Raw genomic sequence first — 26,637 nt, forward strand, 5'->3', positions numbered from 1 at the left:
ATTAGGCATCCAATAGCTTGCCGATAAAGTGATATATCAAAGGTTTCACTCATATCTAGAGACTGAGCCTAGTAAGTACGTGTCTCTACTAGCGTAGCAACAGGCTTATAGTCTTCAAGAGGACCAAACTATGTATGTAGTCAATGTTTGTACTTGGTTGCAACATCACAAAACCATCATCAAGCTACAGAAACTATATGCACAAATAATAATGCAACGATCCCAAATCTATCATCTCAACGTCTAATTCAGCCTTCAAAGTTGAAATCTCCTTCTTATTAGGGCCTATGAGTAGCATGCTATCAATGTATAAAAATCATGACTAATAAACAATTGTTACTTCTCTTTACATAGATTTTTCCACTAACCCTCTCGCACCAAAGGAACCACGGACAGCCAACCAAAGGTCAAGGCCAAGTCTATGTCGCCCCACGATCGACGTCGTGGGTTTTACTATAGGCTCCATCCTGGATCTCCTAGCTCTGGAGTATGAGCAGATCATAATAAGTTGGAATCCCCTTTTGAAACCTCGTCTCATGCAACTTCTTCTTTTGTAAATAACCCCATTTTGAAACCTCATCTCATTCGACCCCGCCACTCCCCTACAAGCTGAAGCTTATGCCACAAGGATGTAGCCATTCAATGTACCATACCCTTTATTGGGTGAAAGGCCAGATAACAAAGAACTGGGACACATGGAGCAACAAGAGACCTTATGGTCAAATGTAGTCAAAGGATCAAGGCTAGCCAACTAGCGATGGCTGGCAGATTTGCTTGAGATACAACTAGTCAGGTTCATGATTGCCTACACCTACAAGTGGTGGACAACAAGAGCATACCGTTGATTCACGGGGCGGCTATGAGGAGATATTGATGGATGCTGATGGCCAAATTACAATTGAAAACTTTACTATTACTTCCTAACCATCAAAGATTATGCAGATACCTATATATATGGCATATCCAAGGCATCTACATGTGGACCCCTTGTAGACGCCCATCAAACGAAGGTTCACAACTAGGGAGTTCCATGCAAGGCGTGCTCAAGACTCCCAATTTATTTACAATTTTTCTTACTTTGAGTAAAGCCCTTTTGATCTTTGAATCAAAAGCAACAATTTATGCTTACCACTGTCAATTCATGGCAAACAATTTCTGATCCTACCATTGTAACAACTATCTGGTTTTTCAAGCTCATCATCATTCTTCCCATCGACATTCTAGATGATTACATTCATACCTACAATAGGTAAGGTATGCATTATGATGTCAACGAAGGACCTTCTAGCAGTGGCATTTTGTATTATTATCATCACCTCCATTACCTTCCCTCGTACATGCATAAAACCTTTGAGGACATGATTGACACATTTCTGATGGTCATTGTACTTCTTACAACACTCACTAAGGGTCCTTCAGACAAGGAAAAGCTACTACAAAGAATATTTGGGCCGCTAGTAAGCCCTACGACAGTAGATTTCAAGGACAAAATCTGGATCGTGTAGGAGAGATGTGCACCCCATTTTGGGTTAACTTAGCATCTCTCCATTATATAGGAGAGAGAGAGAGCACAATAAGTATCGTGAAACGACACTCTAAACATTGTAATTCTGAGAATAGCTTGGCTATGCCACAAACTATGTAATTTGTGAACATCCAATTCTTCTTTCAATAAGTTTTGGGCACCAAGTGTGAATAAGGACCAGGTTGTATTAATAACTTTATTTATATAGTGCAAGACACAATATCCCCTAGTACTAATTGAGTTAAGTCTTATCTCCTTGCTCTCTTTCTTGTCTCTTGTGTGTGTGTATGAGAGAGAGAGTTGAGAGGAGAGAGCTAATTGAGTTTAGTCTTATCTCCTTGCTATCTCTTGTTAGTGTAGAGGAGAGAGAGAGAGCTACATTCTTGGTGCATGTTTCTTTCATGCAAGTATTCTTGAGTGTGAGTAGAGAGGACTGAATGTCTTTGTATGGAGAATGGAAACCTCATGGTGATAGCTTAAGGAGGAGGCAAGACAATGGTGATATCTACCACTAGCAAAGCTTGGAGTCTACTAAGATATGAGCTTGGACACCGACAAGTACCCCACAACAAGTTAAGGTGAGCATTGTCCATTACACTAGGAGACAGATGGTGTAACATGTAAAAGTCATGTCCTCAAGACGTGTGGAAGTTGAAGGTGTCTTTTTCCATGCATAGAAGAATAGCGTAACATAGAGCTTGGCATGCAATACTAAGCCTGTCGTAACTTGCAAACACCAACCATCTATGCATACACACAATAACCATACATATGTAAACATTATGTCATTTTTAATAAATGGATTGTTTATTGTTAACATGGATAATAATAACCACTTACTCATTAAATAAAGTAGATCTCTTTGCCCCTCCATGAGCAATCCAAGTGCCAAGAGTTGTTCAATGCATCTCTCCTTTATTTAAGGACTCCATAATGCAACTCTTTTGTGCTTGAAAGAGATGTGGATCAATGGCCTCACCAGCCTCCCTACCATATGTGGCATTGGGCAACCCTCTCGATGTACAATCCCAAGCAGGAGATCATCAATTTGCATAGGATATTAATAAATCAAGAGAAAAATAATATTCAAAACAAGAGCTAAATAGATAGATATAATAGATAGGTATCTCAAGAGTTCGGGTAAAAGTATCCACCATCACACAACACAATAATAGTGTGATGTAGCTTGAATCCACACTTCTATACATGGTGATGTATCACCACAAAATGTGCGGGCAAGCTACATGTGATGTAAAAACCCTCATCTACTACTATGAACTTAGATATAACCTTTCATAGCTTGGGAGAAAAGAAAAGAAAAAAAACTCAAGACGCTCGGGGGAACCAACTTGCGCCACTCCTAGTGAGGTAGGAAAAGCTACCCACACCAAGTCCATATACCATACAAACAAACAGTTGAATAAGCCATCGAATCGAGAGAAAGAATATTGAGGGATGATGCATGTACTCATTGCATACCTTGTCATCCATGTACTTATCAATGTCCATACCAATAACACATCCACAGATGGTATGTTGTGCGTGACTTCCGCGCACGATGAATCCATTATGAGAACGACCAACAACATACTATATGATGCAGTACTCATGATATTAGGCCCCTAAATTCCAAACTTTGTTTGCCATGCCCACTCTTTGATGCTTCCTTTTCCTATGATACTTCATCTCCAACAAGATTCAGAGTACCCTTCTATCGACTATACTGGTTGTTTCCGTGCTTATGCATTTATTGTACGGCTTTGTATACCATTTGTACCAATTAAATACGCTGGAGCAACTTGTTTACTCAATCAAGCATTGCCCATGACAATTTGCCAACACTACTTTCTACTGTCTCATTGAATATGGAAGTCATGGACATCAAAATCATTCACAAATCATGCACATGAGTGGAAGAGTACTTGTTATGAATCAGATCTGCATCATGGGAAGGCTGTCCATAGCTCACAATCTAGTAGACTCCTTGTTGAGATATGAGATGATTAAAGCCTGGGATAAAGAAGGGAAAAAATCAAAAATTAATCTTGATGCGTAAATGCTAATCAAGGCACTTATTTTAGATGCTCAACTTATCCAAATGATGAAGGCTAGCTCTCATACCAATTATGGAAAAATGTGTGTATATCGACTGAACTGAACCGACTAGAGTTTTACGGCATTCTCTATGTTGGTTATTCACAAATGAATATTTGAATATATTGGCACATGTGAAGTATGGTAAAGAATCAATACTAAATGAGGAAGAGGAGCACATATATTCATGGTTTTTCTTGGCATGCCTTTGTTTTCTTTACTTTAAATCCGGCAAGAACCCTAGTTATTGGGTGAGCTTCCAAAGTTAGTACAGTGAAAATAGCCGGAGTCTTAGCCCCTAGAATCAGAGGCCATGACCCTAACCCTAGAATCAGGCATGCGCACCCTAACTCTAGAATCCGAGGGCTCCTCTGCAGCCGGAAGCCTCTGCACCTCCTGCAACAAGTCTTAGGCCTCTAGTCCCTAGCATTTTGCTTCATTGCTGCAGGAGATTGACGCGTTACAGCTCCCTGTAAGGCATGTATGCTATCACATGAGCATAGTTTCCCTGTGCATTCATACATAGGAGCCCTCCATATAAACAAATTTAAAAAACAATACTAAAGATGTGTAACTCATATAAATAAATTCAAAAAACAATACTAAAGAGTGATTACAGTTGTAACTCAATCCTTGTATATAATTCCCTCTGAATACAATATAGCTTATAGGAACCATGCTTGGGAAAAAAAACCCATATATTGAATGACCCACTCCCAAAGTTCACTACACATCCAACACAATATCCATGACGTTGAACTTGAAGTGGGGAGGCCCTCGGAGATTTTCAAAGTACTTCAACTTCTTGGGCATGGTTGTTCCTTTGCCAAATAAACTTTGTGTAGATTTATCACGGGGTAACCACACCTACAAGAGAAAGGGACAAGATGAACAATGTTACAAGAAAACTTACCTGTTGTAAGTTTACAAGGCTATGGCACTACAAAGCATAAATCACCTAATTAATCAAGAATGTACCTGTGAATTTGAGTCTCTATGAAAATGACTAAAGACTGTCTGCGTACTATGAGTCCGCTTGCTTGCAAGTTGCAAGGCTCTGCGAGATAAACAATCCACACGTTAGCGTGTGTACTGGATCCATTAACCCTACATTCTCTCTCTCTCTCTCTCTCTCTCTCTCTCTCACACACACACACACACACACACACACACACCACTATCATTGTACCATTGGCACTTACAGGGCTGTTGTTGTTTCTCTCAGCTCTAGTAATGTTTTTTTTAATCATGTTTTTTCCAGATGCCTTTGCAAGTTAAAAGGAGATCCTCCCAGTACAAGAAGAACACCAGAAAAAGGAAACTACAAATTTAAAGGCTTTACATGAGAAGGAGATGGACGAAATCCCTGATTATTAAGGCCAAGCACATCACAAAAATTGCAGTATTGTGCTTCTCTCTATCTTTGCTTGCTTGCTGCATCTGTGTGTGTGTGGCTACCTTTGTCTCCACTGCAATAATGGGTATCAGCATAGGTTCTCTTGGCCCTCACCCCCTCGTCATCACCTCCTGCTCTTCTACTTGTCTGAGATTTAGCTATCCTCTTAGGTGGAAAAGGTATACCTTATAGTGTGTTAATAACTATGTAAACAACATTTTTGTGCCTTTTGGGCCCTTTTTTTTTCCCCAGAAAGAGACTTCTATTAAGTATGAAAAAACATACAACAATCACAGCTATAAGCCGCTGCATCTGAACCGCTTGGTCTACGGTAACCTCGGGGAAACAGAGTGGCTTTTGTGTGCATTGTCTGACTTGTCTGAGAGGTGGGGGGTCCTGGGTGGGTTCCTCTCTCACGCGGTGGCGAGAGGCTTCCTGGATGTGGGAGAAAAAGCTCGTGATCCAAAGCTGTGAGGTATCTGTGCCCGGTGCTCTAAGCAACTGGTCCCTGTGTCTACACAACTCCAGAAGGTAGAACCCAAGACAACGCTGATCAGGATAGTCAATGACTCTGGATAATGGCCCAAAACTCTCTCAAGAGACAGTGGAATCTCCCACATATCTCATAATACATAGTGCTCCTAAATCTCCACCTCCAAGGAAAGAAGTGTGCATATGCAGTCAACTCTATCAATACCCTCAGCTCTCCCCATCTCCACTTAAGCCTATGTGAAGAGACCTGCATCTACCCAATAGCTTCATGGCATGTGACATATGTTGGGATAGTCTTGCGCCCCCCCGCTCGAGCCCCCTCAATAATAGCCCTCAGAGTGAAGACGTGATCAAGTGTAGAGTATGTTCTCCGAAAACCAGTGTGTCCCTTGGCTCTATACCCTTGTCTCTCTACCAATAAGCTGATCTCTACCTCCAGTACCGCCCCATAGAGCTGGGGAGGGTGTGACCGATCATGATTGTGCGGTAATTGTTAGGGTCAAGCAGGTCGCCGGCCTTGTTAGGGGAGAGAGAGAGAGAGAGAGAGAGAGAGACTCAATGATATTTTGATTGATTGAAGTGACATAAAGCTTCACGAAGTACAATGCATTTATAGCCTTAAAGACTCATCTGGATGACATCAATGCTTATGTCAGACAAGTATGATCTCTAGATATTATCCTAACCAATCTATGAGTGGTTCACACACCCGAGGAGACACACAAATGAGACTCCGAAACCCAACATTATTGCCATTTGGGGATTGATCAACCACATAATCCTCGTACATGTTCGCGTCATCACTACAGGGGAGATTTGTAGCCATTTATATGATAGTGATGTCTGGACATAGGCTAATAATGGGCGACGGGCCGAAGCACTTTTCCCTCTTAAAAGGTTTTTTTCCCCGAGCATGCGTACACACTCTATGAGTGAGTATATCAGCGACCGTATCATATCATTTCACTTTACCTCACTCATTCTCATCAATCTATGAGAATGAGTAAGTGACCTTATCATGTCATTTCACTTTACTTCACTCATTCTCATCAATCTACTTTGAGTGTTGTGCTTATGAGTGAGTGATCTTTACACACTTTTATGAGTGAGTGTGTAAGTGACCTTATCATGTCATTTCACTTCACTCATTCTCATCAATCTACTTTGAGTGTTGTGCTTCTCTGCAATCTTTGCTTACTTGCTGCATCTTTGTGTGTGTTGCTACCTTCATCTCCACTCCAACATACAATAGGATAACAAAAAGAAAGATAGTGAAGTGTATAGATTTTTTAATATGTTACCGGGCCAACTGTTCCGTGGTAAAGAAAGTGCCAAACCCTGATGAGTAAGATGCTATGCATGTTGAGATGGAATATCTCAAAAGGAAGCTTCATGATAAGGATGCCCAACTGAAGAGTTTACATGAGGATCCATGTGTACAACAGGTATTGGGTGCACAAGCATTTTGCTTTTGTCAATGATGCCATGGAGACTATTGCATTGGAATTGGGTGTCAAAACGAGAGAGATGGCTCTCTTTTCTCATAAACAATGGAGATGTAATGGAGGGAAAGGACAGTGAGTTTATGTTTAAGAAGCCACCTCCTTTGAGCCCTCATGTGGGGAACGGCTCCTACAAAGCTGAAATCTGCAAAACACCGTCAAAGAGAAGAGATGACAATAACCTCTCGCCATCCCTATAATACTCCATCCCGTAGATATGCCTCTTCACTCCATACCATCCATGAGAGGGAACTGACTCATGTTTTGGCATCCACAAGGATGGAACCAAAGCATCACACTCCCATGTAGATAACGGCAAGTTGAGGGTCGAGATACAGGAAGAGGACTAGAGAATTCAAGGCAGGAGACAAATACATGAAGTTTGGAACCGATCATGGTGAGTTTTGTTGGGTATTTCGGAGTCTCTGTGTGTTATCCATCGTGTACGTGTACCCGCTTGTGTCTGTGTGTGACTAAAAGGTTTAAGTGTGTTAGGGTGTGTGAACCCATCCTTAGGTGTGGATAAGATAAGTGTGCCATGTGTCACTAGTCTAGTATGTGTGTGTGATTCCCTTGAGTCAAAAGATAACGCTTACAGCCTACAAAAGCATGTACTCGATGTAAGCTCATAACATCTAAGAAAGCTTTATTGAGTCGTGCAAATAATCTCTCTCTCTCTCCTCTCTCTCTCACACACCATGGAGATCTTCCATCCCCCTTAGCTAGACTCTGTACTATGCATCTTAGATCCTTCAATTGGTATCAAAACCAGAAACCTTGCTGTGTTACCTTTGCCCGCTGTACTGATGTGCCACCTGTAGTGCCTATGTCCGCATGCAACACAGGCGACTCATGGCACCTTCGTCCACTGCTCTTAGTGCCGTAGGCTTCCCATGCGTAGCTCAACACCCATTTGCGATTAATGTTCACCTACCTACGTTGACTCATGCATCCAATTGCCTGCTGACTGTCCGACAGTTATACAGTCCGCCACCAGAGCATGTCAAAGTTGCTACTCTACATCCAAAACTGCCCGTCATCAACATGCCAACAGCATCATCCGTCTTCAGCACCAGCAAAGCCTCCGCCTACACATGGCAAATATGCCACAGTATAATCATCACCACCACATCAGCATACAATTCAGGGATTCTCAAATACAGATTCTCAAATACATGGTAAAATCATCAAATTGAAGGTGTATGAATCACAAAAAATTAGGGCAAGCCCTCGGGCCTAAAATGACTGGCCAAGCATCAACTACTTGGTGACGCCGTCGAAAACAACATCTTTATCGACACTTCACCAGCTTCGGAAGTTTTGAAAACTTCCATAAAATATTTATTTTCTGTTTTTATGTGTGTGTGTGTCATGGATGCTCTACCCAGTTCGTCCTCCAAAAAAGATTTGTGACAAGTGTTCATCATGTATGTCAGTTTTTATGTGGTTGTACCGCCTTGTGTTATAAAAGGCTCCAGTATTTTGATTTATCCTTGTTTAGATCTAGGGAGGTTGATTTTCTCAGAGACTAACATAAGTCATGAGTGGTCAGACTGATGTAAGTCATGAGTGGTCAAGCTCTTTTCGCACCTGTTCCCTAGACCTTTGATTCTCTGCGTGTCCATGCTTGTTAAGCCTTTGACCCATGCTTGTTCAGCTCACTCGCATCTGAACCACAATAATAACCTATGAGTCTATAGCAAGGAACACGTCTTAGATGGAGCATTAGAGTGCACTATTGAGCCCTAATAACTGTGATGTTTAGGGGATGAACTTAGGAGGATTATTATTTTGTCATATGATATGTAACCTTAGGGAAATCAAATGTGACTTTTGGGATCTTAGGAGAAGTTGGAATGTCTTTTGGTGTTGGATATAAATCGCCAGTTATGTTTTGTGCGCAAGGAGGATGTAGACGGATGTAAGCAGAACTGTGTTTTGGGCAATGAAGAAGTCGGCAAGTTTGTCAATTTGTCGGTTGATGTTTATGTTTTTGAAGCTTTGACAGTAATGTTTATTAGTCTCATTAATGGAAGGTGTTCCTCTCTTTATAGTACTCTGTACAATGTTGTTCATCTTTGTTTATCTTAGAGAGAATGTGGAAGTTAGTCTTTTTGTCAGATCAGAAGTCAGGTTATTTGTCATCCTGTTCGATCTGCTAGGAAGTTACACTAGTTTACACTGGTGATCACGATGCTTGTGATGGGTTGTCATGGTCGAATTCATTTTCTTCGGTGAGATTCATGAGTGCCAAAGAGGTTACAAAGCAGTTGTTTGGGATGACGTTTGGAATTCTTTCAGAAGTTGTATGATTCCGACGGCTATTCAGTTTCGACCCGGAGGATTTGGGAAGACCATCTCATCCTTATTTTACAAGATCAAAAGCAAGGCGGCAAAGTACACAGCAGGAGGAGGATGACCAGAATCAAGTATTGCAGGAAGGAGGTGAAGAAATTGGGATGCAAAGTGATAGTTCCGAGGAAGAATCGGAGCCGGATACAGAAGAATTCGATGAAATGGAGGAGTATGGTGATGAACCATCAGAAAGAGATGTGTTAGAGGAAAATAGGCAGATAATTCCGCAATTCATAGGCGCAACAGTATTACAGTAGGTATTATTGGCCAGGAGGAGATTGTAGTTTGATTCTTTAACAGTAGGGAGAAGAGCAGTGTTGGAAGCACCTCGACCACCATCACCGGGGTCAGCATCATCATCATCATCAGCATCGGAACAGGCAGGGTAGTTATCCCCAAATACTCTTCAAAACATGGCGGCGGCTAGAGCGGATTTACGCGTCAAGTTCGGGACCTTTTCAGAAAAGTCTAAAGAAGACCCTGATTGCCACGTAGCTCAATTTGAGACAAGATGGCAGGCCAGAGGATTTGACGGAGTATATGATGTGTAAGCTAAGATGCGTCAGTTTGAGGCAACATTGGAGGGCAAAGCCATGCAGTGGTTCAGCAATTTTAACGCAGGACGTTTTGCGGATTACAATGCATTGAGCAATGGATTTTTGAATCGGTTTCAGAAGGAGAAGACTCCGAATGAAGTGCTTTCCAAGCTTAGGGACATTAACCAAAAGAGGATGTTTGTGGAAGATTATGCACAGAAGTTTAATCAGCATTTGAATAGGCTCACGAATGCAGAGAGACCTACGGATGAAATGCTGGCGGGGTATTTCATGAATGGGTTGCGCAAAGAGCTACGGAATGCAGTAGCAGGTGTGGATATTGCAGCCGGTCTGGATGCATTGGTGGACACTGCCACAAGGGCAGAAAAGAGATTTGGATTATCAAATCCAAGTTCAGCACGGAAGAGCTCAAGGGATAAGAAGAAGAAAAAGTCGAACGGGAAGAAGAAGAAGAAGTCAAAAGATGATGGCAGTGATGAGGATTCAAAGGAGGAGTCAGACAGATTTAGACAGTTCGGATTCGGAAGAGGATTCAGAATCGTATAGTGAGGATGATTCAGACATTGATTCAGGTTCAGATGAAGATGGGAATAGAAAGAAGAAACACAAAAAGAAATCTAGTAAGAAGTCTAAGAAGAAGGTGAAGGATAGTTCGGTTGAAAAGATGGTAGAAAAGAAATTGAAGGAACTGGGAATCAAGAAGGAGTCAAGCAGTAAGACAACTCACTGTGACATCTGTGATAAGGATGGCCATAAGACAAAAGACTGTTGGTATAATCCAAATTCTAGGGGAGTAATCCCTGAAAGGATACAACAGAAGATTCAGCAGAACATGGCGCAAGCCAATGGAGTTTTTCCGGAAGCTTCAGGACAACAGAGATCATTTAACAACCAAGGATGGCAAAATTCAAACTAGAGACCACCATTCACACCATTCAGAGGAAATTTCAATCAAGGAAGTCAACCAAGATTTGGCGGATGGCAAAATTTCAGACCATCATGGGGAGGAAATTGGGGTCAGCAACAGAGTTGGCCACAACACCAGAATTGGCAACAATCACCTAATTGGAATCAGCAGGGCTGGAATCCGCAGGGACCTAGTGAGCAGTTACCTCAGTTACCTGCAGGACCTGCGCAACAAGGAGAAAAGGATAAAGCACCACAAAGTAATTTGATAGAAGTAGAGATTCCTCAGGATCATGGGACAAATCAGGTATCGGCGGATTGTTCTCCTCAATGTGATTGTTCTCAATGTCGGCTAGAGGATCCGGAAGTGATGGTTGTTACACGTGCTAAAGCAAAATTAAAACCACCTTTGGATTGGGAAGAGCAGAAGGATGTTCGTGATGAGGCAGCAGAAGAGATTCTGAAAGCACAAAAAGAAGATCCGATTCCGAAGGGAAAGGCGAAGTGATATTGAAAAAGGGAAAGAATTTGGTAAGATTTCCGATGGGTTCTAGGAAGAAGTTGTCGATGTCATTGAAGCCAATGATGGCTAAGACAATCAATTTGGCAGAAGAAGTCGAGAATGATGAAGAGGCATGTTTCTTGGCAGCTATTCTGACTGTAGTTCCTGTATTTGAAGTAGATGTGGAACGGATTATTGATCGATATGCCTTGCAGGAGGAATCAAAGATGGTGTCTAGTCAACCTGTGGAGAACGGTTCAGCACAAGATCAGACGCAGAAGTAAAGGGTGTCCAAGATAACCTGAAGGAGGGTACGGATTATTTAGATGGAGATGTTGCACCAAAGGAGGCAATCAGTCGAGTAGAGTTTTTGTATGACAAGTTGATGGACAAGGTTTCAAGAGTCAAAGAAGATGATCTGCAGGATCTAAATCTGGGATCAGAGGAAAATCCGAAAGTAGTCAAAGTCAATGTCCATTTGGATGAGGAATTCAAGGAGGATTTGAAGGAATTGTTACAGGAATTCATTGATGTGTTTGCTTGGGATTATTGTGATTTGAAGGGTATGGATCCTGAAGTGTATAAGCATCACATCAATCTGAAAGAGGATGCAGTTCCATTGATTCAGCAGAGGTATCGGATGAATCCGAATTATGCCAAACAAGTCAAGGAGGAGTTGGATAAGCTTTTGCAAGTTGGTTTCATAAGGCCAGTGGATCAGGTGGAGTGGTTGTCACCAATTGTAGTAGTGCCTAAGAAGTCAAGAAAAATCCCTGTGTGTGTGGATTATAGAAAATTGAATGCAGCAACCATTGCAGATCCATTCCCATTGCCATTTATTGATTCAATTCTGGATGATGTAGCAGGACATGAGATGTATAGCTTTCTTGATGGGTTTTCAGGGTATAATCAGATTCGGATGGCTAAAGAGGATATAGCAAAGACTACATTTATTACTGAATGGGGAGCATTTGCTTATACAATTATGAGTTTTGGTCTCAAGAATGGACCACCTTCATTTTCAAAAGCAGCTTTCAAAACTTTTGAGCCATATGTGACAGAGTTTATGCGGATCTTTATGGATGACTTTTTAGAGTTCAGAAAAAAAGTTAAGCATTTGGAGTATCTCAGGAAGTGTTTTGAAAGATGCAGAATGTTTACAATGGCCCTAAATCCACACAAGTGTGCTATTGCAGTTCAAAGAGGGAAATTGTTGGGGCATATCATCTCGGAAGAAGGTATGTCAATTGATGCTGATAAGATTAGTGCAATTCAGAAAGCAACAGCACCTGACAACTTGAAGGCAGTTTCAAGGTTTATGGGTCAGATTAAATGGCATAATCGATATTTGAGGTATTTGGCGGATGTTAGTGCTCCATTGAGTCATTTGACAAAGAAAGATGTGGAGTTTGTATGAGCTGAGGCTCAGGAAAAAGCATTCCAGATCATGAAGAAGATGTTGGTAGTATCTCCTATTCTCCAACCACCAGATTGGGAGTTACCTTTTCATGTATTTGTAGATGCATCGGATATGGTTGTTGGAGCGGTTTTGATGTAGGAGAAGATCCGGAGATGGTTCCGACCAGTCTATTATGCCAACAGGATGTTGAAGCCAGCAGAGAAGAACTACACCGTTACGGAACGAGAAGCTTTAGGGATGATTTTTGCATTGGAAAAGTTTAGGCATTATCTGGGTTGGGAAACAAAGTAGTCTTTCATGTTGACCATCAGGCGCTGATATTCTTGGTGAAGAAGCCAAAGTTGGAAGGAAGACTTGCCAGGTGGATGCTTTTGTTGCAGGAATTCGATTATACAGTGTTGCATACTCCCGGAAATAAGCATGCGATGGCGGATTATCTTAGTAGGTTGAGGAGTAGGCCATTTCTGATTATTGCTGGATCATTATATTGAAGAGGAGCAGATTAGATTATTCGCAGATGTGTTCCAGATGAAGAACAGAAGGCGGTTTTGCAAGAGACACATTGCGGAATGGCTGGAGGACATTTTTCAGGAGAAATTACAGGGCGGAAGATTATACAAGCAGGTCTATGGTGGCCATTGTTGTTAAGAGATGCACACAAGTTTGCCAGAGAATGTGTTCAATGTCAGAAAATTGGAAAACCAACTCAGATGGATCGGATGCAGGATCACCCAGTATTACCACTTGAACCGTTTCAGAAATGGGGTATGGATTTTGTTGGACCAATAAAGCCAAAGGCCAAGGACATGAGCAAGATATATTTTGGTTGCAACAAATTATGCTACAAAGTGGGAAAAAAACAAAAACCTCAGTGAAAACGCTAATGATGATGGGGTTCTTCACGATGGATCTCCATGCCCTTACGAGAAAAAAATTGCCCTACATAAGCGGCTTGAAAAGGACTCATTCTAATTGCTATATGATGAGAATTGTTGCAAGAAAATTCCATCAATGGTAAATAATCTTTCCAAGATGCTAAACGAGACTGAATATAATGTCTGAGCATTTCTTCAAGAATTTGATTAACTCTTTCAGTCTGGCCATCCGTCTGTGGATGATACACTAAACTAAATAACAAATTTGTGCCAAGTGACTTGAAAAGTGAAGCCCATAAATGTCCTGTAAACTTAGGATCTCGATCTGAAGTGATGGACTTTGGTAATCCATGTATCTTGAGAATATACTTAAGAAATAACCAGTACCTTTTAGGGACAATAAAGCAGCAAGTGTGGCCAGGTTCCTCTATAAGAACATCATGACTAGATTTGGATGCCCAATTGAATTGGTGTCAGATCAGGGTGTTCATTTTCTAAATTCAATCATTGAGGAGTTGACATCCAAGCACATGATCCTCCACAAGAAATCTACCCCATATCATCCACAAGCAAATGGACAGGCTGAAAGCACGAATAAGGTGTTGGTGAGGATTTTGAAAAAGATTGTTTCAGATAACAGATTAGACTGGGATGATAAGTTAGATTCAGCATTGTGGTCATTCAGAACAGCATACAAAGTGGCAATAGGTATGACACCTTTCAAGTTGGTCTATGGAATTGAAGCAGTTGTTTCGATGGAATATGTGATACCTAGTTTGAGGCTAGTTGTCAGCATAGATTGAGCCCAGAAGATTCAGTTTTGCATCGCCAAAGAGAGTTGCTGAAATTAGAGGAGGATAGGATTTACAGTGTATATGCAACAGAAATTGGTCAGCACAGAAGACAAGCATGGATGGCAAGGCACGTGAAGTTCAAGATCTTTCAGAAAGGCGACCGGGTAATGCTGTATAATTAAAAGTTGGGGCCACACCAAGGCAAACTGAAGCTTAGGTATTTTGGGCCATATCAGATAGTGGAAGAATTGGGCCAAGGAACATTCCGATTGAGGGATGTGTTTGGAACTCCGATTCAGAAGCCAGTTAATGGGTTCAGATTGAAGAAGTTCTTTGGGAGAATTCCCGAGATTCCTGAATGGATGATAAACAAAGCCGAGGACATTTTAGTTAAGTATGTGGGTGTTGATTTTGAGGAGGAAGATAAATCAGTTTTGGAGTTTGAAGAATGTCGTTCAGACGCGGATTGTGGATTATTGGGAGTTAAAAGCGAAATCGGAATGTCGTGTTGTCAGTTAGCATGTCATGTGCAAGGTTTTTGCAAGAGGAATTGTCAAACAGGGAGTCAAGACAGCGGAATTGCAAATATTCGAAAGGACAGTACTCATGACGAGGCCGTCCCATTGCCATGTGAGAGATTTTCAGTGGTGTGTGTTTTTTGGAAAATTTCAATCTGCATGCGGTGCGCTGAACGAAGCAAAAGGAAATGATATAAGTGCATGGGCGTCGTGTGACCATCCATCTCAAATCAGCTCGTGCAGGGCGTGTTGAGATATCGAGCTTATCTAGTGAGGCAGTGGACATTGATGACCCGCCTGGGGGATAGGCCCCACACTTACACCATTGGCATGGTTGGTGAGATCATGGGTGATATGCGGCCAGTGGGATGACAGGCTGTGTGACAACCATTCTAGAGACTGGCATAGTCATAGCACCAGCTCATTTAGTTGGGTTTACACTATAGAGAACCCTGGTATGTATTTGGTTGAGTACCTTTCATATTGAGTGTACTCTTATCTTTGTACATGGTGTGTTGAGTGTTGAGTGAAGAAGAAGAAGATTTTCAGCCTCTCACCTTGTGTGCTCTCTTTTAGGGTTTTGTGAGTGTGTGTGTGCTTGCAAGAGCTCAAGCTCTCTTCTCTCCTGCATCTTTTCATGGTATCAGAGCCTGGTTCATGCTAAGGGCTGAGCTGCAAGCAAGAGAAGCACAGGAAGCAGTACGAGGGTAAGAGCTTCAACTACTTTTCCCTATTTGTGTTGGTGACTACACCCTTGTCGGGAGCTCTACGAGAGACATCGGCAAACGATCTCTGATTGAGGAGCTTTCTTCACGGGAGTAAAGCTATAGGATAACTATACTGTCCTATCGGACTACGTTTTTTGTGCCGAAAACGCGTTTCGGGCACGTTAGGACCTCTATTTTTCAGAAAGCAGGCGATTTCGAGCAATGCGGGTAAGTCATCGATTCTCTGCAGAACTCTGTTTTAAGAACTGCAAGAAGACAGATTGGTTGTGCAAACACTGTGTGCGTTGCAAGAAGGTCAACAGTTGCCATTGGGTGTATGTATGCACATTGAGGTCACTGGTTGTGACATTTGAGTGTACTACAGTACCACTGCAGAAAATACAGCAGTTTGTGCAGGACAAACCAAAGTGCTGTTTCTGGTAAATTTGTGTGTCTGGCATGATGTCAAATGATGGCATAAACCAGATAGTTGCTGAGAAGCTTGATAAGAATAACTTCCAGGCTTGGAGGTTCAGGTTGACAAATTTCCTGATGGGAAAGGGTTACTGGGACTACATATAAGGTGAGCATGAAGAGGCACCGGAGATACTGAAGATCAATCCGACTACTGCAGATGTGAAAGAGTTCAAGGATTGGAACCAAGGAGCCAGAAAAGTTATGTATTGGCTCTCTATCAGTATACAGGACACCACGATTAGGCACATACAGGATGCCAAGTCCCCCAAGGAGGCATGGGACACCTTGGTAAAACTCTATGAAACCAATACCAAGGCACGAAAGATACAGTTGAAGAATGAACTTCATACTGTGGAGAAAAAGAGTATATCTGTGAATGACTATGCATTGAAGATAAAGGGTATTGTGGAATCCCTTGCATCTATTGGTGTTTCAGTAGATGATGATGATAAGGTGGAAGTCTGTCTACGTGGTCTCGGGCCACAATACAAGGCGTTCAAGACGTCTATTCAGACTCGAGAAAACATTCCCAATTTTACAGATTTGGTGTCTGTGTTGATTATAGAAGAGAAGAGCTTGGGTAAAGACCAACAGTCTTCACAAAACAAAAACAGTTCAGAGCAACAGGCCTTCTACACAAGTACAGGAAGAGGATGAGGTAGAGGAGGCCGTGGACGCAGCCAAGGAGGTAGCCGAACAGGTAATCAGAATTATGGCCAGCAGCAGTAACAACAACAGTCCTAGAATTCACAACAACAACAACACGCAGATGGAAGAGGCCAATTCAGAGACAGGGGGAGTCAAAGAGTGTTGGAATTAGGGTTGTAGGAAAGCACACAAAGCTTGGAGAAGAAGAAGCAAGAATGCACACAACACAAAGTGTATTAGATTGTGTCAATGTACAAAAGATAAGTTAGCCCTAGAGTGATGGGCGTATATACAAGCCAGGGAAAAAAACCTCCTAAAGAGGGAAAAAGTGCCCCGGCGGTCCTAAGTGTGTTCACACACATCACTACCTATATATATATGGCAACAAATCCCCCCTGGGAGTGATGGTGTGAACGAGAGCTGGCACTCATGTATAGGGGAGTGCCATGCCCGAAGTAGATCAATCCACAAAGGGAAGCAAGCCCAAACCTTTGCGGAAAGCTTCGAACTTCTCACGAGGAAGCGCCTTTGTGAAAAGATCGGCGAGGTTGTCCTGTGTTGGCACATAGGCCAAGCTGATCTCTCCTGCTGAGAGTCTCTCCCTGACATAGTGATAATGCACCTCAATGTGCTTTGTGCGAGCATGAAAAACTGGGTTTCTCGCAACTGCCAATGCGCTCTGACTGTCAGTGAAGATAGAGGTGGCAGACTCCTGTCCAACACCCAAGTCAGCCATAAGCCGTCTGAGCCACACACACTCAACCGTAGCTGTGAAAGCTGCCCTGTACTCAGCTTCACAACTAGAAGTGGCCACAGTAGGTTGCTTCTTGCTCAACCAAGATATGCATGAGCTACCGAGCATGAAACAAAAACCACTTGTGGACACTCTTGTGTCATAGCAACCAACCTAATCTGAGTCCGAAAAGGCATGTAAATCTGGCGGCAACGATCTCCCCTTGGGATAAAACAACCCAAGATGTATGGTGCCACTCAAGTAGCGAAAGACGCGTTTAACTGCCTTCCAATGTTGAGATCCTGGGCTATGCATAAACCTGCTCACCTGTGAGACTGCAAACTGAATGTCCGGCCTCGGAATGCATACATAAATGAGGCAACCAACAGCTGTCTGATAGAGTGTGACATCAAAGTGATCTCCAGCATCATGAAGACTCAACTTCAAACCTGTCTCCATTGGAGTAGCAATAGGCTTGCAGTCTTCAAGGCCAAATCTCCGCAGCAATGTCTCAATATACTTTGTCTGACACAAAGCAATACCTCCATCACACTGCTTAAATTGTATCCCCAAATAATGATGCAAATGTCCCAAATCTGACATCTCAAAAGAGGCATTCAAATCAGCCTTAAAATCAGCAATATGACTTTCATTTGGTCCTGTGAGCAGCATGTCATCGACACAGAGAGCAATGATTAGATGTACACCATCCACACGTTTAACATACAAAGTGCTTTCTGTTGGACTATTCTGAAACCCATGTGCAGTCAAATATGCATGTATCTTTTCATACCAAGCTCGTGGAGCTTGCTTTAAACCATATAAAGCCTTTTTCAACCTGCACACTTTGTTTTCCTGTCCTCTTTGAACAAAACCACGAGGCTGCGATACATACACCTCCTCATGCAAATCTCCATTCAAGAACGCAGTCTTTATGTCCAACTGATGTACATTCCAACCATTATGAGCTGCCAATGTACAAATGCTACGAATGGTAGTCATATGACAAGTGGGAGCAAAGGTCTCATCAAAATCAATGCCCTTTTCTTGAGCATAACCCTTTGCAACAAGTCTAGCCTTATAGCGATCAACACTGCCATCTGGCTTTCGTTTCAATTTGAAAACCCACTTACATCCAATGGCCTTTTTACCAATAGGCAAATCACACAAAGACCATGTACCATTCTTCATTATAGCATCATATTCACTTTGCATTACAGCCAACCAATTTTCTGAATTTTGTGCCTCATCAAATGAAAGAGGTTCTTCCTCTTCACACATACTAGACACAGCCAAAGCATAACAATCTGATGCATAAGAGGCATGCTGAAAACCTGAACGAGTACGACTAGTCATAGGTGCATCAATCTTACTATCACGCAAGGTTTGCACCAGCCATTTAGGCATTCCTCTAGCCTGCTCATTTTCAGCCCTATCCTCATGAATTACATCCTGTAAATCTGCATCAGAAATAGGCTGATCTATGATGTCGTTTGAAATCTGCATAGGCTGAATATTTGTCTCATTAGGACTTACATTTGAATTCCCACCTGTAAAGAGAGGCAACAACGTATCAAATACATCCCGTGAGCTTACACCTGTCTCTTTGGTACATGATAACAAGGGCTGCACAGCATCTTCCACAAAAACAACATCTCGACTAATGAAGATACGCTTTGACTGCGGATGATACAATCTGTAACCCTTGCTCTCGGCACTGTAACCAACAAAAATGCATTTGACAGCCTTATCATCCAATTTTCTGCGTTGTTGCACAGGCACTAAAGTATAGGCCAAGCAACCAAAGACACGCAAGTGACCAATAGAAGGCTTCCTGCCATGCCAAGCTTCGTATGGAGTAATAGACTGCAAGGCCTTAGTGGGACGCCTGTTGAGTACATATGCAGCACACATGACAGCCTCAAGCCAAAACGCATGTGGCAAAGCTTGGCTCTTGACCATACATCGTGCCATCTCCATAAGTGACATGTTCTTCCTCTCAGCAACACCATTTTGCTGAGGGGTATACGGCACTGTACATTGGTGTTTTATCCCACGACTAGCCAGAAATGCATCAAACTCTTTAGACATGTACTCCCCCCCTCGATCAGTACGGAGGGTGCCCACAGTACAATTGGATACATTTTCAACCATAAGAAAAAACTGTTTGAAGCACAAAAACACTTCGGACTTTGCCTTCAGTGGATATACCCATGCATGCCTTGAGTAATCATCAATGAAAGTCACGAAGTACAAGTGTTTACCAAATGACGGAGTTTGCATAGACCCACATACATCACTATGTACAAGCTGCAATTTGCGAGTGGCCCGCACAGAACCATCCTTTGGAAACGCAGAACGCTGCATTTTGCCCAAAATACAGCCTTCACAAACATGTTTCAATGGTGTCTCAAGAGGGGACAATGAAGCAACCATATCAAATTTCTGCAAACGCAGCAAACTAGCAAAGTTCAAATGACCAAAACGAGCATGCCATAGTTTTGCATCTGAAACTGCCTTTTCATCAGAAACTGCATTTGCTGAATCTTCCACACACTTGTCATAAGAATTGAGCCTATACAGCCCACGAAACAAGGTGCCAGATGCAATAATCGTATCACCAAAAGTCAAATCATGAACAGTACATCTGTCATCCACAAATTTGACTACAAATCTAAGTCTAGCAAGCGCAGAGACAGACAATAGATTCTTCTTTATCCCTGGCACATACAAAGCATCTGAAAGTGTGAAAGCGCTGCCATTTGCAGCAGTAAGCATAATTTTACCAATGCCCTTCACTGGGTAAGAAGCATTATTGGCACATGTGACAGTATTTCCATTAGGGACAGCCTCAAGAGAAGTGAACATATCACGATGCGAGGTAATGTGCTTTGTAGCACCACTGTCAAAATACCAAACATGAGAGTCAACAGAAACTGCCAAACATGCATCATGTACAGATGGGTCATACTGGCAATACACGCTAAACGCCCATTCTGTATCCTGCACAATATTTGCAAAATCTGCATTTGTAGAAGCATCCGCTATTGTGGCTGCATTTGACTCTTTCTTCTTTGCCTCTTTAGCCTTTAGCTTAGGGCAATTCTTAATGACATGATCATTTGCCTTACAATAGTTGCACCTGGTCTTTTTCTTGCCTTTATCAAGAGCCTTCTCAGACTTATTGTTGCTACCTGTGGAAGGAGAAGAAGTTGCAGACCTACTAATAGGAGAAGAAACAGTGGAAGGGGCTGCCTTACCACTTCTTCTCTGCTCTGCTGGGCAGCAATAAATGCTTGATCAACTGCACGCTGCCTGGCCCTGTTTTGCCTGGACTGCGCTTCTTGCAAGAGCTTGTTGACTAAAGTATCATACTTGACAGCATCAGGTCTGTTCTCATTAAGAAGTCTCCACGTGGAAGCAAAAGTCTGATATGTCTCAGGTAAAGCATCAAGAACAGTCTGCACAAGAGAATGATCAGGAATAATCTCACCTGCAGAAATCAACTGTTCTTTGAGATCTTTAATCTCAGCAAGAAAAACATTCATGTCATCATCTTCTTGCATAATCTTCAATTCTAGCTCTTTACGCAGGTAAGCGATTTTTGCCTCGTTATGACCTGCATACAAACCAACTAGAATATCCCAAGCTTGTTTTGCTGTTTTAGCTGAACGAATATGTGGGGTGATGTTACGTTTGACAAAAAGTGCAATCAAGGCATGAGCCTGTGCATCTTTACCATCCCAACGAGCTTGTTCAGCAGTGGGTAAAACAGCAGCAACAGTAGAGCTGCTAGAACCTGCAACATCCTCAACAGATCCTACATCCACAGAACCTGGACGTACATCCGTACCCTGCACAATGTTCCACACTCCTTTTGCAACCAAAACATGCTGCATCATGTATGTCCAAAGTGGGTAGTTGCTGTCTCCATCCAGTTTGTCTTCAGCAGACAACATGCAAAATACATCATTGCTGTTATCAGCCATTGCCACTGACTGAAACTGATGCAAAAGCTACCTGTAATGAAGCAAAGACTGAACAGAAGATAACTTGTGCTATGTAGCACGGTCCACAATAGAACACGTATGCCTGTTTTGCAGAAAAGTGCACTGTCAAAATTTCTGCAGAAAATGACGAAAACACCTGTGCAGAACTTGAAATGCAAAAACGGAGCCCGAAACGACCTCAAATGCAAATTCTGAGAACGCAAAGCCCTACAGACCTATTTGCAGAGTATAGAGACTTGCAAGCGCTCGTGAAAGCTCACCTCAATCAGAGAACGTGAGTCGGAGAGTGCTGGCGGCGTAGCCCTGCGAGCCGATGCTTGCTCTGATACCAATTGTTGGAATTAGGGTTGCAGGAAAGCACACAAAGCTTGGAGAAGAAGAAGCAAGAATGCACACAACACAAAGTGTATTAGATTGTGTCAATGTACAAAAGATAAGTTAGCCCTAGAGTGATGGGCGTATATACAAGCCGAGGGAAAAAACCTCCTAAAGAGGGAAAAAGTGACCCGGCGGTCCTAAGTGTGTTCACACACATCACTGCCTATATATATATGGCAACAAAGAGGTCGTGGAAATTGGCAAAGGCAGTATAATGATACACGTGGATGCTTTTATTGTGGTAAGCCTGGATATGTGCAGCAGATTATTATAAGAAGCAGGCTGACATGCAAAATGGAAAATTGCAGCAAAACAACTTTGCATCCTCGAGCAGAAACAATGAAGATAATGAAAGGTTGTTTGTTATGCAGCATGTCGTTAATGCCATGTTTGAAAATGTTGAAGCAGCACATAAAGATGATGTCTGGTACGTTGATTCAGGTGCTTCGAACCACATGACAAGTCATGGGGAGTGGTTCAAGGAGATGAAAAACCTTGAAAGAGCAGGTTTTGTGGAAACAGGGGATGACACTACTCATCCAATTGCCCATGTTGGAGATGTGCCATTGTCTATGGAGGATGGCAAAGTGAAGTACCTTGCAGATGTACTTCATGTTTCGAATATAACAAAGAATCTGGTTTCAGTTGGCCAGATGATTGAGCAGGGTTTGCAGGTTCGGTTTAACCCTGATGGTTGTTATGTTGAAGACTTTAAAGACAAGTGCAGGTTGGTTGCAAAAGGCAACAGAGTGGACAGAATATTTACATTGAATGTAAACATGCTTGAAGTGAGTGCTGCGATGTTTGCAAATGGTTCAGGAATTGTTGCAGACATTTGGCAACAATTCCTGGACATGTGAATGTGCAAAGAATAAAGTCTATGCAGACTAAAGGAATTGTGACAGAGCTGCTAAAGTTTAAAGTTGAAGGTATGCAGAGAATATCTGAAGCATGCCAATTTGGAAAGCAAACAAAGCATGTATTTCCACGTAACATAAATGTGAGCAGAAATGCACTAGATGTTGTGCATTCAGATGTATAGGGTCCTACGAAGACCATGTCTATGGAAGGCTGCAGGTATTATGTGACATTTATTGATGACCACAAAAGGAAAGTGTGGGTATACTTCATGAAGGAGAAGGGTGAGGTATTCACTCATTTTCAGAATTTCACAGTTATGGTTGAAAAGCAAACAGGGAAATATGTAAAGTGCCTAAGGTCAGATGGAGGAGGAGAGTACTTCTCCAATGAGTTCTTTGAATTTTTGAAGAAGAATGATATTCGAAGACAGTTTACATGCAGATACACTCCACAGCAAAATGGAGTTGCTGAGCGGAAAAACAAGCACATTGCTAAGATTGCACGAGCATTGATGGAAGAGAAGAATATGCCGCATAGCTATTGGGCTGAGGCTATTTCTACAGCAGTTTACATCATGAACAGGAATCCAACTGCAGCCATACATGATGTAACTCCAGAGGAGAGGTTTACTGGCAGAAAACCTGATTTGTCTCATCTAAAAGTCTTTGGATGCATTGCATATGTACATGTGTCAGATGAGCTGAGAACTAAGTTGGATCCAAAAGCTGAAAAATGTGTGTTTATTGGATATTCCCTTGAGCAAAAGGGATACAGGTGTTATAACCCTGCTACACGTGAGTTGAGGGTAAGCAGGGATGTTTTTGATGAGATGAGGAGCTGGTATGCTGCTGAAAAAGAAGTTGTTGGGACTGATGTGAGTGGAAATGTGGTTGCACAGAATACAAGTCAGCAATCACAGTCTTTGAGTGGACCAAGAGAGTCCTCATCTAGTGGTTCAGTTGATAGACCATGGAGTGGCAGGCTGTGTCATAATACCAGTCCTGCAAATGTGATTAGTACATCACATAAAGGCAAAGAGAAAGTGGTTGAGTCCCTTAGTATGCCTGACATTTCTGCAGAGCATTCTCATGTTGATGGAGAGTCTGCAGAAAAAGGCAAGGAAGCGGAAGTCGGATTGGGTGCAGTGGAAAAAAGTGTTGGCAAACCTGTGGATAAGGCAGAAGGTTTGGCGGATCAAGGGATTGTGAGTCCGAAGTCAGCCTCTTGCTCAAGTCACCGGGCTGTGCCAGGTGTTTAGGGGATGAACTTAGGAGGATTATTATTTTGTCATATGATATGTAACCTTAGGGAAATCAAATGTGACTTTTGGGATCTTAGGAGAAGTTGGAATGTCTTTTGGCGTTGGATATAAATCGGCAGTTATGTTTTGTGCGCAAGGAGGAGTTATGTTTTGTGCGCAAGGAGGATGTAGACAGATGTAAGCAGAAGATACCATGGCAGGAGCAACACCCGAGGGGAAGACTCATGGAACAACCCCAGAAGCCCGTACACGTGGTGAGCGTGGTGGGAAGTACTCCGCCATAAGGACCTACCTCGAAGCAGCACCGGACAGCAAGCAAAAGAAAGCAATAGAGGTGTTGCGGGACATTTGTAAGACCCACGAAAACGACCTCGAGGGGTCCCAAAAGAGCACACAAGATGCCATGGCAATGATGTGCACCGAGCTTGCCGAAAACCTCCGTTGGAAAATGGCGGAGTGGAAAGAGGAAGTTTATGAGGAGATGCGAGCGCATTTTGCCTTGTGGAAAGCAGATATTGAAGAGTGCTTGCATGAGCGCAACAAGGTATTGCGGAGTTGCAGGACGAAGTGGCCGCTTGCAAGAAGGAGATCGAGCTCCTCAAGGGGGAGGAAGGAGAAATGAAAGAGGCCATGCCCACACACGTCACTAAGGAGCTTGAAGACATCAAAACACATGTAGCAAAAGAGATCCAAACATGGGGGGCGATGGCCAAGAAGGCCCAAGAGGAGGTGCAAGCCACATCCGAGTGGATTGAGGTAGAGAAGAAGTGCAAGCCACCGACGAACAAGGAGGAGTTCGTCAATGCAGCCATGGAGGAGGAGAGGAAGAGGAAGATCCATGCACTTCACGTGCGGGTGGTGGGATGGAAGGAGAAGGATAGCCTGTTGGAGGATGCCAAGGGCATTTGCGGGCGTATGGGAGTGGCCAACACCTCTATTATTGTCGGTGCATGGAGAGTAGGGAAAGACATTGCCAAGGAGCGGCCACTTATCCTCAAGTTCACGGACCTAGAGACACGGCGAGGGTTTCGCTCCAAGAGGAGAACCCTCAAGGGAGACAAAATCTACCTTGAGGACAATCTCACACCAGCCCAGGTAGCACATCGGAGGGAATGTATGCCGCGGATTCTAGAGGCTTGCAAGGCAGGCAAGTGGGCGGTTTACTGGGATGGTCGTGTGATCACCACAGAGAGGCGCCCATGACGGGGCGCGGGGCCTATGAGACACACCTGAGGTTTGCAGTGTGGAACTGCAATGGGGCGATGAGGATAGATGTGGGGATGTTTGAGGAGACTTTCAGAGGCAGAGACATTGTACTTTATACGGAGACAAAGGTCAGAGGCTACAGGTGGGAGTCCACTTGCCGCCCTCAGGCAAGGTCACGTGGAGGTACTGGAGGATCTGGAGGGGTTGCTGTCCTTTACGGGGAGGAGCTACAGCATGTCGTGCAGGTCATGAGGAGAGATAAGGAGGCCCATTTCATGTGGATCCGCATACATACTGATTGGCCACGTGATATTTATGTTGCTATATGCTACTTTGCGCCCAAAGGCTCCACCCATGCAGAGGGCGAGTCACCGTACCTGCCATTTTATGAGGAAGTCATGCACTATTTTAGCATTGGAGATGTACTGTTGGCAGGTGACTTCAACGCGCGTACGAAACAGCATCAGGTGCACTTTTTGAGAGTGATGAGCCCATGTCCAGAGATCTAGCACCAAAGGAATTGGGACTTGACAGGACTTCCCAGGACATGGAGGATTCAGATTATGGAGAACATCTGCTCGAGCTAGGAGGAGCACACGGATTGGCCATACTCAATGGCCTCACTACTCGATGGCCAGGTTCAGGAGCCTTCACACGCTTTTCACATAAGCATGCACACAGCAGGCGGCCGAGAGCGCGCTCCACGACAAATAGACCCGGTGCAAGTACAGTGGACTACTTGCTGGGACCATTATCTCTCATACCGGACATAGTCTTTTGCAATCTCACCTCGCCCCATCGCTGTAGCTGCCGATCATGCATACCTTTCCTTCAGCATTGCATGCCGCTTTGATCTGATGCCACCACCGAGCGGCCCCCAGAGACACCCTTGATACCACTTCACCAAAGCGACGGCGTCTGGCTACGCCAACCATTTGTACAGTGCTCTGCAGGACATGGACCCACATGTACCGCTGGAAGACTTCACAACACGGTTTGCCTCGACACTCCACACGTGAGCTACCATGTACTTCCCTCACACTTGCCCATTCGTCACACCTCCCAGCAAGAATGTCCCACAGAAAGGCTGGTACAATGATGAATGCCAGGAAACCCGTGCCTGCCTCATCCGAGAGGAAGCACAGGAGATCTGTACACATCGCCAAGCGCGCATGGTCTTTCGCCGCCTCATGCGGAGGAAGAAGCAAGCCTACTTGGTGAGGTTGGTGCATGAGTTGTACCATCTTTTCTTGGGAAATGACAAGCAAGGAGGTGTGGCGAGTTTTCCAGACACCCAGAGCCCAGACACCTATTACATCACCGGAGACTGGCATGCTTATGCTACCTTGCTCTACCAGATACCCGGACAGCCACCTCTCCCTAACCACCAGAGAGCCGACTCACCTCCTCCACTTTCTCC

The 26,637-nt window shown here is 43.3% G+C and overlaps 1 protein-coding gene across 7 annotated transcripts in view; it reads right to left on the reverse strand.

Annotated features, from left to right (window-relative positions):
• Positions 1-4,186: 4,186 nt before the first annotated feature.
• LOC147629664 (uncharacterized) overlaps positions 4,187-26,637 on the reverse strand; it is a 104,427-nt gene continuing 81,976 nt past the window's right edge. For 5 of the 7 annotated variants that reach the window (XM_086811173.1, XM_086811170.1, XM_086811171.1 and 2 more), the window contains 2 exons: positions 4,598-4,676; positions 4,187-4,486 (listed from right to left, as the gene is read on the reverse strand). In XM_086811173.1, coding sequence (XP_086667299.1) covers positions 4,346-4,486; positions 4,598-4,676 — 220 coding nt within the window. In that variant the 3' untranslated portion in view covers positions 4,187-4,345. Of the gene's footprint in view, positions 4,487-4,597; positions 4,677-7,587; positions 8,098-26,637 lie in introns of those variants that run through there. The other 2 variants (XM_086811176.1, XM_086811172.1) reach the window with 2 other exon arrangements.

Source organism: Cibotium barometz, chromosome 17, assembly GCF_041138505.1.
Source record: "Cibotium barometz isolate CiBa-2024 chromosome 17, ASM4113850v1, whole genome shotgun sequence".
Taxonomy (NCBI): domain Eukaryota; kingdom Viridiplantae; phylum Streptophyta; class Polypodiopsida; order Cyatheales; family Cibotiaceae; genus Cibotium; species Cibotium barometz.